This window comes from Grus americana, chromosome 1, assembly GCF_028858705.1.
Source record: "Grus americana isolate bGruAme1 chromosome 1, bGruAme1.mat, whole genome shotgun sequence".
Taxonomy (NCBI): Eukaryota; Metazoa; Chordata; class Aves; order Gruiformes; family Gruidae; genus Grus; species Grus americana.
In genome coordinates, this window is record NC_072852.1 from 175,511,639 (window position 1) to 175,528,176 (window position 16,538).

General features: G+C 35.1%; 1 protein-coding gene across 6 annotated transcripts in view; it reads left to right on the forward strand.

The window, feature by feature from the left end:
* The window catches only part of DACH1 (dachshund family transcription factor 1), a 367,584-nt gene that overhangs the window by 254,043 nt on the left and 97,003 nt on the right, over positions 1-16,538 (forward strand). For 3 of the 6 annotated variants that reach the window (XM_054806688.1, XM_054806675.1, XM_054806696.1), the window contains 2 exons: positions 6,328-6,463; positions 8,653-8,790. In XM_054806688.1, the coding sequence (XP_054662663.1) occupies positions 6,328-6,463; positions 8,653-8,790 (274 nt within the window). The remainder of the gene's footprint in view (positions 1-6,327; positions 6,464-8,652; positions 8,791-16,538) is intronic. The other 3 variants (XM_054806681.1, XM_054806712.1, XM_054806704.1) reach the window with 1 other exon arrangement.

A 16,538-nucleotide genomic window follows, 5' to 3' on the forward strand; every position in this document is an offset into this window, starting at 1 on the left:
ATGTAGACATTTGTACTGTAGACAACTACATTTAGTCAGATGAATTCTTGGTGTTTGGCTGGATGTATGGTTTGGATTGACTTTGAAGGGTGAATTCCCACTGCTGCTTCTTAAGCTTGAATGGTTGCTTTTCAAGCAAGATTAGATTTTCAAAAGAGGAGAGGAAAAAAAAAGCAAAAAGCAGGAACAGTCTGTCCAACTTGCCAATAAGAAATTGCTAATTCAATTTGAAGAGGCTTTTTGCATGTCTATATGCTTGTGTGTTGCATGGGGTTTTTTGTATGCCTTAGAAGAATATTTTGTTTGTTAGTCCATACATACATTTCCAAGACAAAAATAGAATTTATAAATTCAATTGAAAGGATACACTCAAAAAACAAGCAGGTCCAAAATAGTTGTCAAGACATTTTTATGAAAATCCAGACTCCAGAATTCTGTGCTATGAGGCTCTGTGGAATGAGGCACTTCCAGGAATGATCCTGCTTCATCGTGATTCCAAACTGTCAACACCTTGGACACTGCTCTAATTTCACCAGGTTAAAGCATTACTTGGGAGTCTCCCATTTTGATTTCCTGTCAGTTAACTGATGCTAATATTCCCAAAACCTCTATAGTAAACAGAGCAATGAAAATCAGGCAAATCCGTAGTCTTTTTGTCTGTTGATCTCTTTCTACATTTTGTGTTACCAATTATCAGTATTCTTGTGATGGGAACAGCAAGGTAGAATCAATGAAAAATCGCAGAGGTAAAAGTAAAACAGAAATCAAATTAACTTAAAGTGGTCCAAAAGATAAGTAAATTCAAGATATTGACAAAGAGAGAAAAAAAAGTCTTATGGAAGTATCATGGATTATGTTCTTTATTAGAAGTAGATCCATTATTTAAACATTAGTGCAATGAATGACAACACAGAACATATGAACTCCTGAAAAACATTCAAACTTCTGAATTTTGATTGGGATTATAAGCATGTCTATAAGAATGAGATGAGAGAGATGACATGTACGTCAGTGGGAAGTTAGCAAGGTTTTTAGCAAGCTATGCAAATGAGAAAATAGAAATGAAAATTTATAGCATTCAGTCATTTTGATAACACACGTTTTATAGTAGTGATTGAGGAAGTTAGGAAATAATCATTAGCCCAATTCATCTTGTAATTCTTAGGACTAAATGTTAATTTGGACTCTCATAGAGCTTTAGGCTAAAGCTGAAGGAAAAATGAAACTATAAAAGCAAAATATCCTATTTTCAGGGAATACAAAAGATAGCAAAGTAATTCATTGCTTTTACTCATTCAACTAATACAATGCCAGATAAGTATGCCATTTTACAAGAAAGCCGTTCCTGGAATACTTCTCACACAAGTTCAGAATAGGTCAGCAAGGAACTGAAGAGTAGGAGGTCTATGTTTTTGGTCATTGTGAAAAAGATTATTATAACTTTACCACAAAAAGGATTGGAAGACAGGTGCCTTCCCAGAAAGATCATGATAGTATAAACTATTCCTGATTAAAAGCCTTTTAATTTTATTTTTTTAAAATTATAGTGTGTGAAACAGCGTGTCTCATATATCCTTTCCCCAGTATGAAGTTACCTAAACTATTGAAAGGTACGACGCTGAAAATAAGTGATTTTATGCTCTGCACTTCAATGACTTAAAGCACAAATGCCCTTAAAGAAGTTTGTTCAACGCTGAAGAGCTTCAAGACAGCTGAATAGTTTTAATAGCAGTACACCTCTACAGCTATACTTTCTTGCATGTCTAGAACTCTGTCCCTGACTAAAATTAAAGGATGACTAAGCCCAAGAGATGAATCTTATGGAGAAGCAAACTAGAACAAAGGAAAAAGCTGAGACAGAAAATACCTGTAGGAGAGAAATATGCAGAAGATGAAACTCTGCATGCAAACCAGGTTGGCTATTGTCAAATTTTAGTTAGAAGGATTCTGGAATTTTATCACTAAGATACGGGAATGGCAAAGAATGTTTGTGGAAAGACTGAGGTGGTGAGAACCTAGAAGATACCACTTCCTTGTCTATATTCTTAGGAGCAGAAGGATTAGTCCTACACATATTCCCTGAAATGTGTTCTTGTAGATAGTGATATAGGGACTAACAGCTGAACTCCATCAAGTTTATGTTTTAGTAGGTTTTTGAAGAAGACTTTTGGTAATGAGGAACTTTTCAAACAATGAAAACATGCTGCTGGAGCAGAAAGAAAAGAGGCAAAAAAAGAGATTATTAGTGAATAACTACCTTGGTGACCTGGTAAGAAGAAAAAGATATATATGATATGGGGAAGAAAGTATTTATGGTCTTCTGGATACTATTACTGATATATTAGGATAAATCTTAATAAGAAGTTACTTAAAAGGAACTTTTGGAATGAGATTTTTACAGTATGGTCTTTGCATGTATGCAAAGAGCTGCTTGAAAAATGTAGAAAAATGTTGCTAAGACACTTCTGTTTTACTTGGAGAGACCAAGACAGTATTATGTTGTGACTGATATGTGGTATTCTGGAAAATGGGAGTGGTTGCTAATTCTAGAGACAACTTCAACATCTGACAGTTAAAATCTTTTACCTGTTTTTACAAAATTAAAAAAAAAAAGCCCAGTGTCAAGAACAATACTGTTATTTATGAAATGTGAAGGTGTGGAACTGGTAATGTCAGTAGAGTAAGAGTACAGCAAAATGCATTATATCTCCCTACAGTGAAAGTTTCATATATGATAGGAGCACTTTTGAAGGGGTTAAATGTCAGATTCTTAAATACTTAGGATTCTTGATTTGGATCAGATTTTAAATGGCACCAAAATAAAGCATGCTCCAAGTTTGGCCGTTAAAGAGCGTATGGTCCAGTGCTTAGTGTAGCCTCTGTTTCTGATGCCTAATTGAGAGTCTTACCAATTTTGAAAAGTTGGTCGACCATATGTGAAATTGTTACATATGCCCTAAGTTGTTCACACTACTTTTTAATTGTACCTGTAGAAACAAATACAGAAGCAAAAAATGGAGAAAAAAGGTGGCTTGTGAGGGCTATGTTCTACAAGTGATAAATAATTCTGTATTTCTTGTTTTCTAGTAAAAATTGTCGATAGAGTTTTGGCAGTTACTCAGCTTATCAGCCAGTAAGTGCAGGGATAATGTTTTTAGCATCCTAGTGCTACTCCAAAAGGCAGCAGACCTTTTGTAGGTCCTGTCTGTCAGCCTGGTGCAGACATCTCAAAGCCCTTCAGTGGCTCAAATGGCTCAAATGTGAGCGGCTGAATTGAGCTGTAGGTGTCTGGTTTTGGAGGAGGCTCCATTGACTTTATTGTCTATATCTCAATGGACTGAAATGGGAAACACCTCCAAGGCGGGCCCCTTCATGTGCCCCTTCAGGTGTCTGAAGTTTCATCTCCAGCTGCATTTAAAGACTTACATTCCAATACGGTGATTTCAAACTGAGCCCTGCAGAGTTTCCTACTCATACTTCATTTTAGCAAAGCAAAGTCACTCGGATTTCATTTATTTATTTATTTGTTTGCTGGCGTGTTGGGAGACGACAAGACTAATTACAGTACAAGCCGCACCAGGTTCTTTAGAGATATATTTAATTAAGTGGAATTGAATTTGTCCTGAGAGTGGACAAGTTTTGGGAAAAATACTGGACAGCGGACAGTGTCCTAGGTGATTTCTATTGCCAGGATTATAACACAGTAAAATCTGTTTCTTTGCTGTGTCGTGTAGACTTACATGTACAAAAGTGGCATTTGCAGAAGTTACAAAATAGCTCGGATCATCTGAGTTATTTACTGAACACATTTTTGCACATTTCCTTTTCTGAATAATTTTAAAGTGAAGTCTAAATGTAAAGTTAATATTTTACCACAGACAAAATCCATCTTTTCTGCACAAAATCTTTTGTAAGGAAGACAGCTTATATTGATATCCGAGCACCATTAGTTTATCACCATGACTTTTTAGAGCTACAGAGTATTTCAATTTATTATTAGTAGCATTTCCATTTATTATTGCAGCTAGATTTGATAAAGACAAAAAATTGCTATAGACTATAATATTGATTGTGGAATTATGAAGCAAGGATATAAAAAATGAGTTAAGATATTAAATTAATTTCCATTTCTGCATAGTTCAATCCCATGTTTTGTTGGGGTTAAAGGGTATTTTACAAATGAATTGATAAAGCCAGTATATATAGTTTTCTCATAGAGTTTGTCTGCTATGTCATATTATATATGAATAAAACTCATTATCTGTTTTGTTTGTGCAGTAATTATATTTTGTCGTCCTGTGCATTCCTTTTGCTCTCCCCATCTCATAATACATGCTGTAAAAGCGCACATAAATAAATAGGATAAACAAATTAAGCTGTTTAAATAAATTAATTTACTCTGCAGCTCTGTATTCAAATCTTATGTGCTCACTGGATTTCATTTTAATGAAACCCTTCTAAGAACAATACATTGTATGCCAAACAGTGAAATTATATATTAAATGAATGATTAAATATAGCGTGTTCCAATTTATACCAAATCTGTACGCTGTGCATGCTTAAATCCTCCTAAATCTAAAGAAATAAATCTTCTACATTCTGAAAACATCTGCATTATAATCCTCCTCTTGAATACGCAGTTCATGGGCATATAAACACAATCAAAGTCATAATAAGCCTAGAGCTATGATGCAGTTAAACTATCCTCATCAATGTTTTTGACTTAAAAACCCGAGACTATTAAAGTGGAATCCACTTAAATGTCTTGAAACACTGCTCTGAAAGGTCTTCTCCCACTCCATCAATAGGCCCATCGAATCCCTTTGCAATCAGAATCTCAAGTTTAGCAAATATTTATTATAAAGCTTACCTGGAACAAATCTATTGATTACTATAGATGGTCGTGTTGCTAAGTTTGATAGGAGTGCATTCAGCGAAATAAATATTCATCTAGCTACTGTGCATGAAAAATAATGACTGCTGCAAAAGCAATTTGCAGTGTGAGGACCGTAATGCTCTTTTCAGGAAAACTTTTAGGCATTTGCAGCAGCAAGTTTTCATATGTATTATTAAACATATACTAATTGTATTAATTCATTACTGCGAGCTTTTAGTGAGTTGAATGGATACAGTTGTTCATTTGTTGTTTTCACTTTGGGTTGTTTTGGGGTTTGTTTTTGGTTTGCCTTTTTTTTTTTTTTCATTAGAAGACAGGATTTCACTTATCAAAAGGAGAAAAAAACAAACCAAAACCCCCCTAGTTTAACATTTTCAGTCTCCCCAGTAGATTTTCCTTATAGGAACTATTTACTTTTATCACTATTCGACCAAACCAACCTAACTCACACATATTTTAGCAATGACATAGTCTTGGGAGCTATTAGCAATAAAGAGGAAACTGCAGGAAAAGACAGAGAATTTTCTAGAAAGGACTATTCTGCACTCCGTTCCCTTTGTTTATTGTTTCTATCACAGTTCTGTGTAAATATCAGATATATCTATCTGCTACATATTGATGGTTCGCACAATAGCAGAAGTGTGGTTCAAACCATCACAATCCTCATGCTCTAATTTTCAAAGTCAAGGAGCATCTTGAAATCCATCATAGCTCCTCCTGACTGCCATGCCAGGCTTCTCCTTGGATACAAAACCATGAATGGGCATTTTTCCCCGTTTCGAAGTAGTGATACAGCCAGTGATCTGGTCACACTCTTCCAAAATATGTGCTTCATTCCAGGTTTGTGCTCAATGGTACAAAACATACATTTGGACTATCAGCCACGTTACTGGTACAGGTTCAGTAGGGAGATTATATTTTCTTTATGATCCAGAGCAGTTCTGTAAAATCTCATTGCTCAAGAAGCCCCTTTGAAATTAAAATGTGGAGTAAAATTCAGCATAAGCTAAAACAACAGTGTCTGGTCTTTATATATTTACAAAAGTACATTGTTCCTCATCCCGTAAGGCTAAGGTCTATAAGCTAGTAAAAAAAATGTATATTTCCAGTTCAACGGCATGCTGACAGAAGTGAAGAAAAAAACACCTGAAAAGAAGAATAAAAACCTTATTTTTATAAGTAGTCCAGAAGGCAGTTTAAAAGCCTGACAGGATGAGCAGTGCTCACGTCGCATACTAAAACATAAGGTCTGGTGTCCTAAAATTGCTAAGTTTCCTTTGAGAATACTCTGCAAATCCTGGACACCTCAACAGAGGAAAGAATAGGTTGTGATTTAGGAGGGAGATGCAGTTTAGGGAACTGATGTTTGGAAGCCACAGAGGTTTAATTTAACATTGCCTTTTCTTGCAATTATTTTTCGTGGGGTCTAGGAACGTGTTCCAGACAGCCCTTCTCCTGCTCCTTCTCTTGAAGAGGGCCGAAGACCTGGCAGCCATCCGTCCTCTCATCGAAGCAGCAGTGTGTCCAGCTCTCCTGCACGGACCGAGAGCTCTTCAGACAGAATCCGTAGGTCACATTCTTCTCCTTGTCACCACTTTAAATTTGATTAGGTGCAGCTGGTTTTTCTAATCAAAATGCCCTCGTCTTAAATAGATCTCATATGTATCATGTTCGGAAGTTCAGCTGCAATAACTATCTCCCAACATTATGTTCCCCAGTTTACAGTATCATAATATCTGATGCTACATTAACGGGTACTGATATAAACTGCCATCATGTCATATTAAACATAAAGATATGAGCTATGAAATACAGAATTGCAGCCGGGAAGCAATTTGCTAGATTAGTTTTAGAACTGAACATATAGTGTAAACATTTTTTAAAGAAATTGAGTTTTATTTAATCTGGTTACTCTGGTTTGATTTCTAAATTGAATCTGACTTCATAAACAACATTTTACATGGTACAATTCCTTGGTAAAGAGAAGAATTAGGTTAAATCAATTAAAAAATGTGCATACTTTATACATTTTTTAAATATAAAGATTCGTAATGGTGAGAAATATGATACGGAGAGTATTATCACCTCATAGCTCACAAGGGGCGGAGTGAAATTAAGCCATGGTGTCTCAAAGTGATACCATTTTTATCAAGGCTTCATGTACGGGATGTAAATTACATGGCAAAGACCCCGAATTATATGATATTCCAGTGCAACAGCCTGGAAATTAAGGTTTTAAACACATATTATTTTATGGATATTTACTTAAACTCATAGTACACTTGTCCATGCCTTTTTTTATTGCTCCGTTGCAGATTTTTGTGCTTTTAAGGCATCTTTCCACTGTGGAATTTGTCAGTAGGTGAAACTGGAGGATTCGGCTTGCGGATACAAGGCCATGAAATAGCTATATGGAATATGTAGTCGTGTTGATTAGATGCAGCACGTGTCGTTCAGACTGCTTCCTTTCAGGCTCTCCGCAGACTCAGGAAACTGACTCTTCATTGACCTTCAGATGAAAGATCTTTCATTACTATGTAATGAAAAATGACTTACCAAAGAAAATAAATGAGGCCTGACCATGACAAGCTGAAAATTCTGTTTTCTTATCACTTGGACGATTCAGAGTGCAGATTAAACTGGCATCCCGTATACCGTGACCTATCTATTTCCACAGGTTTTTATGAGTTCCTAAGTAAAGTTCTGGGGAAAAAAGCTCACAACCCTGGATTTTTAATTTTTTTTAATTGGTTGAATAGGTTTTTTTTACAATCATTGAAGACCTTTTCCATTGTTCTCTAAATAAAAAAGTAAATTAAATTGAGAGATATTACTGGTTTTGCTAAGGAATGGTACTATTTTTTAAAGAAATGGTACTATTCAGCTTACTCTGCTTGCTTACCAGCAGAGAGAAGTGGGACCTTTGCACGTCGTATCTTCCAGTGTGAACATAACAGAGTTCTTTAAATACCGGATAAGTTCAGCAACTTATTTATTTATAAAATAACTTTTCTCTCCTATCTGATTTGTTAACATCACACCTGATTCTTAGGTACACCTGCTTTTGTGGTGCTAGCAAGAGTAAGATGGCTGCTACAGAAATATGACTTACGTATGAAAAAATGCTTTACTGAAAATGGCATAAGCCTTTTGCAAATACAGTTTTTCAGGGTAAGAGCATAAGGATATAAGCTACCTTATATGGGTTTCTGAGGTTTGTTCGAGACTTATGAAGGTCTGTTTGAGAACTGGTGGAAAGAGCTTTTCAAGCTATTTGGATGAGCAATACTGCTATTGCACAGTGTATTTTGAAAAATGATGTTTATCACCTGGAAGACCACAGTGCTTAATTTAAGCAAGTTAGGGACTGCATATTGGCAATGCTTATGTACAAGAGGTTTTGTACAACTAGCTAAACAAAATAAAATAAATCAGTAAGTATCTCAAGTAGAACCTGCTATTCTTTTCTGGTTTGCTTAATTTTGCATTTCAGTTCTTGTTAAATAAACAAGAAGGTGTTTGAAAGTATCCAACTTTGTCCAAAGATACTGAACTCTTCTTTTTAAAAGGAATTGTTTTAAACCAGAAGTAACAGGAAGAAACTCTCCCGCTGTGTGGATACTGATAGCACTAATTAAGGAACTTTGTGATTGTTAGAATTCTTGTATAATTAAGAGGAAGCCTATATAAAATAAATACAAAAGTGTATTGTTAATATGACGGCTGATTTTCTTTCTGCCTGCGCTTGTGTCTAGCAGCTGTCCATCAGAACGGGCTATCTATGAACCAAATGCTGATGGGTTTGTCACCTAATGTCCTGCCTGGACCTAAGGAGGGTGACCTGGCTGGTCATGACGTGGGACATGAGACAAAAAGAATACACATTGAGAAAGGTAATATGAATATTATGATTCTACTGTTTCAATGTAAAACAAGTATTGTCTCAACAGCTAAATAGTAGTATAATTGTGATTTTTGTTTTTTTAACTGGGATTTTTTTGTTTTCAACAAATTAAATTATAACAGGATGGTAGCTTTCTTGGTTCTTTCTACATTGTGGTCATTGAGATTAATGAACAATATTTATATGAGGGAGGATTTTCATAAATATTACAAAGAAGGATGAGTGAAAACCAGTTTTAAATTACTATTGTGTCTCTGACCCTTCTGCAACACTGTTTAGGTATTAGGTTTCTGTCTCCATCCAGTTGACTTTAATGACCTACTTCCCAAAGGGACCGAGCACCGTGAAAATTAGTCCATGTGTGCAAAAAGGAAAAAGGCTAATACCAAGCCATTAAATTAGGGAATTGCATAAAATGAGGCTGGTACACATTATATAATGGGATTTAAATTTAATTGAGTATATGACCAAAGTGTTTGATCTAGGTGAATAGTCCACATGCACTTATGCTGATTATGACACCATTTCATCTCTGTTGGTATTCAAAGTTAAGTTCCTGTTCAGGCTTGTTACAGAGGATTTTGGAGGGGGGTGTGTGGAATTTTAAAACGTGCATTTCATGTTATATTTACTTAATATATGTGAATTTTAAGTATTATAGACTAGAAACAATTTGGTTAAAGAGAGGTTAGAAATATGACATATCCTTTGAAAAAATATTCTTTGGGCTTATCAGAAAAATCAGTTCTTTGAGCACAATGAGAGGAAAAGTGAAAGGTGTAATAGCCAGACATGGAAACAGAGCCAGAGAAACTGCTGCAGTAATGAAGATTTCAGAATAAGACATTTTGTGCCATATTTTAATAGCGATAAGATGATACCTTCTCTGTCTTGTGTTTGAACACTGAGATATGAAAAAGAATTAAAATTGGACAATTCTGTTCTGGACAGGTGGCATTTTTAATAGGATTACCAGAAAAATTAATGGAAACAACATTTCTTTTATATAAACCATTTAGTTTGGTTCATTGCACACACAACCTGTTTTAGCTTATACTATGCCCTCACTCAGCCCCTGCAAATTGTATCCCTGCTGTGAAGTATGATGTGATCAAATAGGTTTGTTTTGAATTTCCATAAATGATCTTATTTCAGCCTTTGAAGTTATTCATTTAAGTGTAATCAGACTGGTAAATCCTGCAAAGAGAAGTACATATTAAGAATTGCTACTATTTTTGCATGTCATTCAGGTTTTTTAAAGGCTTTGTTTATAATGGCACCCCAAATGTATTTTCCAATCTGTTGCCAGTTCACGTTTTTGCAAGATCTCTTCTCAGTAAAACTGCTGAGAATTCTCTTTTTTTCCTCAGTCCTTGTTTAGGTCAAACCTTCTATTTTTCGTTCTTTTTTTCCCCCTCTCTTCCAGCCTACTGAATTAATGGTAAATATTCATGGGCTATCTAGATTGATAGGGTATACTAAATTAAAAATTGTTTTCTGTCATGACTACATTTATCATGTCTCTCATACCAATCTTGTAACTTTAATACTAATCTAATCTGTATTAAAACAAGTGATTTAACTTATAGATATTTGTGGAGATAGTAATTATCTACTTCTGTCACTGAGAGCTTGCAATCAGATTTCCAAACTGTTGCTTACCACTGCAAATCAGTCAGAATATAATCATATTTAAAAATGCAAACAAACATAGGTAGATGGTGGCACTCTTATTATTGAAACCCCATCACCTTCATCATCTGATTCAAACGAAAAAGGAAGGAAAAGAGAAGTTCTGAATAAGCATCATGAAGCATTTAAACATTATTGTGTTTTCTTCTAAGCCACTTGCGTTGGCAGAAATCTATCAGCTGCAACTAAAATGCTTTTAATTGAACCTGGGAGAACCTGGGAAATCCTGCCTGGTAAAGGAGGCCCGGTCCTTCAGTTGGAGTCAGGTTGTCATTATCCCACCAAGAATCAAATTAGGTTCTGTGGATCTGATTCGCTGCCTGTTAAAACTGGAAAGTTTGTATTGGGCTCTAGGTGAATATTTGTTTCAGGGAAACAGAGTTTCTGTTCTCAAAGACTATGTGCAAACCATGGGTGTTGGGACCATTTTTTAGCTGCTGACTCCAGATGTGCAACTTGGCCACGTCTAAGCTTCATGTTGGGGCAAGTCCAAATGTATACATTTAAAGTTCCACCCACTCCCTGGCTTCCATGAGAAAAAACTTAGATTTGCTAAGGGTTATGTTGTGGTCCAGCCATGTTCCTAGTCTGGACTAGAGTGGACTGCAGGAGATGTTGCAGAGCACTTCTGCCCCACGGTTCATACATAACTCAACATGTCATTATCTGTGTAACCAGAGAAGTCATTTACCCTAGATTTCCGGAATTTTTTCCTTACTAGAGGATAGCGGATTTTCCAAATTTGCTGAAAGTGGGCTGTAGAACTGCAAATGATCCTGGAAAGAAGGAGGTAAGTTCAAGTACATGATGTTAGTTCAAGTACTTGACAGCCATCATCAAAACCAAGTATCTAATTTTCTAACCTGTAATCATGGACTATTTGATGATGCACATTTGGTTTTATTAGGTCAGATTTCACAAGAAGGTCTTACGTGAAGTATAGGAGTCATATTAGAAAAGATCCATTCAGGTTTTTACATTAAAATTAAGGGCCTGAGTCTTTTCAGGTAAAGTTAAGTTTCTATGACTCAAAATGTTTGCTCTAGATAGTCCCTCAATTTTGTTGTGGTATATTTTATCACTTATCCTGCTCAGCTGTTTTCTGAGGTCCTGCAGATCTCCCAGTCTGAAGTTGCAAGAAGTGTATTTTTGATGTTTTCTATGGGCATGAATACTCGTTCAGCTCTTGAGTGATGCTGTCTGTTAAATCCGGAGACGCATAGGAAGGAGGAGCTAATGGAGAACCTAAGGACTAGACTGCTGAATCCCGATGCTCTTCTTGATCATTCATCTGAAGAGTTCAAAATAATCAGTAGCTTGAAAGTTAAACACACACGCCTCAGAGATGTGGATCCTAATTCCTTGCAGGCAGAAGAGAGAACTGAGCTCGTGACACGTTTCCTGGGCAGTATCCCTAATCACTGTGCTTTGTGTAAAAGAGGGAAGTATATTTTACCATCGTCCCTTTGTCCTTGCGACCCAGACTCTGGTCATATGGGGTCTGCAAGGTGGAATTTATAACTCAGTCCTATTGCCAGAGTTTCTGTAATTACTGGCTCCAGATAGCTGCATATGATTTCCTGCTGACTTTAGACAGACTATAGTTCTACTTGTTAACTTCATTAGATCCCAATTTGCAGTATGTGGTTTGGGTAACGTTGAGCGATGTTGGAGACAGTGGCCGCTCATAGCAACCCCTAACTGGTACCTGCCTAGCAAAACCTGCGCTATACACTATATAGGAACGTAAGACTCGGCTCACTTCAGCCAAAGATTCCCTTCTGGGGGACAAACACCTAAAAGTTAGTTGCTTTAACACCAAATTTAGATGCCTAAGTGTTTTATTGGATCTGGCCCTAGGGCATCAGATTAGAATTTTCTGTCTGCATCAATTTATATTTTTTTAGATTGACACCAACAGCAAATGAAGCCTGAATGTCATGCTTACATTTTAAATTGAATATGTTATTTGAGGTGTTATGGGAAGGACACTCTCTTGTTGAAAATGTGCATGCTGTTTTCTATAACAAAATATAAAATATTCACCATGTTCACAAAAGAAGCTAAACTGTTTCTTTCAGAAAAGCTTTTAAACTATGATATTAATGGAAATTTCTTAAGTAATTTTCAGATAATCAACAATAACTGCTTCTTGGCTACTGTAATTGCAGTAATTAAGGTATAACTTTATCAAATCCACATATTAAAAAGTCCCGGTCTTTCTCTCTGTTTTTATTTTATATCTCCCTTTTATAAAATAGAATATTAAAATTCCAAAATATCCTTAGTGCAAAATGGAAAATAATTTAAGTATTCCAAAGTTATGATTAGAATTGTACTTTCCTGTTAGCAGTCATATATCAAAAAGGGAACTAATGATAAATATGTCACCCTGTATAATTAGATATTCATTCTGCATTATCAGCAGTAAATTCTTTTATAATCTATACATAGTGTAAATATATATATCAAGTATGCTTATTCACCTTAATAAATATAGAAACACACATGACTATGTTTTTATAAATACAAAAGATTCAAAGGAATTTTTAGTACCAACAAAGATTCTCTTCTAACTGAGCTGTCCTCTAGCAAAGTCAGCAAACAAATGATCTGGAATTTGCTTAAATTCTGTTTCTGGTCTATGTTATGATTTTAGTTAGTTCTCTGAGAAAGCCCCTTTTTAAAGAGAGTTGTTACCAGTTTACTTAGAGAGGAATTTTCATTCACAGTTCTGCTGTCCAACTGCTTGTGCAAACATACTTTCGCTGTTCATTTTCGTTTGTGTGTACATACATACACACAGAGATACTTATACAATATGTTTATTGTACTGAATATTCCATTTTAAGGTAACAAGAAGAATATAAACAGACCTTGATGAGTATCTATATGCAAATATATTTACAGTTAACATGTTTCAGGTCTACACTCTCATTTTGCTTGTTATGTTTTACATATTAAATCTTAATATATTGGTTTGTAATTCCTTAAGATACGGAGTTCAGGCTATGTATTTATACATCACCTAGCACATCATGAAAGTGATCTTGATTTGAGCTTTAAATACTCCTCAAACCCTAAACAGATAGTAGTCAAATCTGTAACCTATTACAGATAATATAAAGATCCAGTAAATGAAAGGCTCAAGAAAGCTGGTATCACCAAAATAACCTTTAGACACGCTGGTTGTTGGTGTGTCTTTTCACTAAGCTCAAGAGGCTCAAGAATGCTTAAAGTACATTAAAAGCTATTACAGTTAATGGACTACAAAGGTGAAAAATGAAATTGCAAGTTTTTTCTTAATGGGTTGTTATTTACTAAGAAGCCAGAAAACATCTATTTTTATTGCACAGAAAACACAGAAGCCTTTCGTATCATTGAGTAGGTTATGAATAGTACGCATATGCAGCAAGGCGTGCAAAGGTAGTACAAAATTCTGAAAGGTTTTTTTTTTAGCAAAATATTGGATAAGAATATTTCTAGAGACTAAAGAAGCCATCCTCCAACCAGGCAGTTCTTCAGATTTGTTTGCTTCTAATGACCTTTATTCTGCTAGGGTAGTAGTAGTTTTGACACAATTTATGAGAGATTTGCTGTACGGTTTTCACTCGACTGATGTGTCCGCATCAGTTCCAAAACATCCCAGGTGAACTGGACTCATTGCAGCCCAATTGCACATATGCATACCGGCAATTCTATATTTATAGTCACTGCATCTTGGACATATCTGACTTTCTGAATATGCTCAAATGAGTTACATGTGCACAAAAGATCTGATGTATTCCCAGTCTATTGGAACAACTGCACGTACAATTCCTCTGTTCCTTGTGCCCCAAACAGTTCCCAAAAGGAAGGCACTTCTTTCTCTCTTTCTTTCTTTCTTTCTCTTTCTTTCTTTCTTTCTTTCTTTCTTTCTTTCTTTCTTTCTTTCTTTCTTTCTTTCTTTCTTTCTTTCTCTTTCTTTCTTTCTTTCTTTCTTTATTTCTTTCTTTCTTTCTTTCTTTATTTCTTTCTTTTTGTTTATTTTTCTTCTTTTTCTTCTTTTTCTTCTTTTTCTTTTTTCTTTTTCTTTTTCTTTTTCTTTTTCTTTTTCTTTTTCTTTTTCTTTTTCTTTTTCTTTTTCTTTTTCTTTTTCTTTTTCTTTTTCTTTTTCTTTTTCTTTTTCTTTTTCTTTCTTTCTAGTCTTTCTTTTCAACAGTCATTTTGTGTCCTTCATGTAGAATGGTCTTTATAGTCTTTAATGGTCTTTATTACATATAGACAGAGGGGAGCTAAAAAACCATTTGAAATAGTTTGTGTGGTCATTTTAATTTTTTTAATGAATTGTTAAGCAGAAGATGTAATGGTAACTCATAAGATGTTAAAAAAAACTTTTTTTATCATGCTACCACATTGCAGTTTTTAAATCATTAGTTCCCTTTGTGTTTGCTGCTAAGTAAGCTATGTTACAGGGAATGAAATGGCTGAAGTTATAGCTGTTCCCACTAAGAGGGGATATGTGCCGTAGCACCATGAGATGACCAGACAAATACGGTTCTGTTTCTCTGAAGCAGTTAATTTTAGTTTTCCATTTTGCTAGTTAAAAAAAATGCATGGCAGGAAAAGAAAAAAAATAAATTATATGTCTAGCTGCTCTAGAATTGAATTCTGAAGACATTAAGAAAGACACAATTGTTTTGTGAATTAAAAGGGAATATAGACTCGTATATATTCTTCCTGAAAACACAAATAAATGAATGCCCTGGTTTTAATGGAAGAAAACATTTATCTCCTAGGCTTTATTTGTGCCACTCTACTCTTATGGTTAATGTTACAGAAAAGGGAGCTTACAGCAAAATTTTAAGAACGTCTTCCACTTGAGACTACTTGAAGAAACTATTTCAAAAGTGCTAATAACCTGCCAGGCAATTACTTTTAAGTTTTCTCTAGGTTGTTCAAACGCAAAACACCAAAAAAATCAGTTTTGAGAAGTCCTAACTGTGAATTGCAACCTAGACATAGATGGTATTTCCTTGCAAATAATATGGGTAATTTGTATATAATTTTTTTTTCTTTTTTAAAAAAATAATGCAACTTCCTTTTTGTTACTCTACCTCCACATAATCTTTTTCAGAGTTTTGTTCTGAGAAATAGCATGGTTATTACAGATTCTGCTATCCTTGCATGTAATGTAAGGTCACAATGAATTGTCAGAGATACTTCTTTCTCTGAGTGCAGAGGGTTTGGTTTTTTCCTCTGAGCTGGACCAGTACTGTGATAGTTCAACAAGAAGCAGTTTTGATTTGTTCTTACCTTTCAACTTTCTGTTGTTGAAAAAGCTTCTCCACTTTGATGATTCATCTAATATCTGGAGGATTTGCATAATTTTTTTCTTTATGCTATTTAGGAAGTTACTTTAAAAAAAAAAAAAATCACAGATTTTATGCCTCTAAACAGATCTGTCTTTGGCTTTGAAAAGGTTGCTTAGGATCCCAACAGGCTGAGTCAGGAAAAAGTCTGCCTTTATGCCTGCTTCTCCTTCACCCAGTTCTGATATAAACTTCTTTAGTTTTGGTTTTAGAGATCAGTCATATCTCTAATGTTACTTGTGAGCTAATGATATACATTAGACTGATTCACGCTGATCCTTTAAAATTTTGGAGGAGATGATAGTGTGTTCTTGGCCACAAGACTCCCAAGCAGACTAGGTGTAATTAAAAGCCGAACTTGAGCTTCTCCAAGCTATATTTTTCAAAGTCTTTTAAAAGAATTAAACAATACAACCAGCACAATATATAGCTGAAGGCAACACCATAATGGGGAAGAGGATGTGTTGGGTTAAGGTTGAATGGTGCAGAGGAAGAGAAAACTATGTCTCGCTGAGAGGCCTTACAATTTCTGAGTTAATCACTGTTAGCCAGCTGAGCTTTCATTTTGCAATCAAAGTCCTGCAGTCTCAAGTCATTAGCTACTACAGGGTTATAAAATATTTTTCACCTTTTCCCATGTCTTGCATATAGTAATGATGATGACATAAGAACTCCAAATACGGATATTTAATAT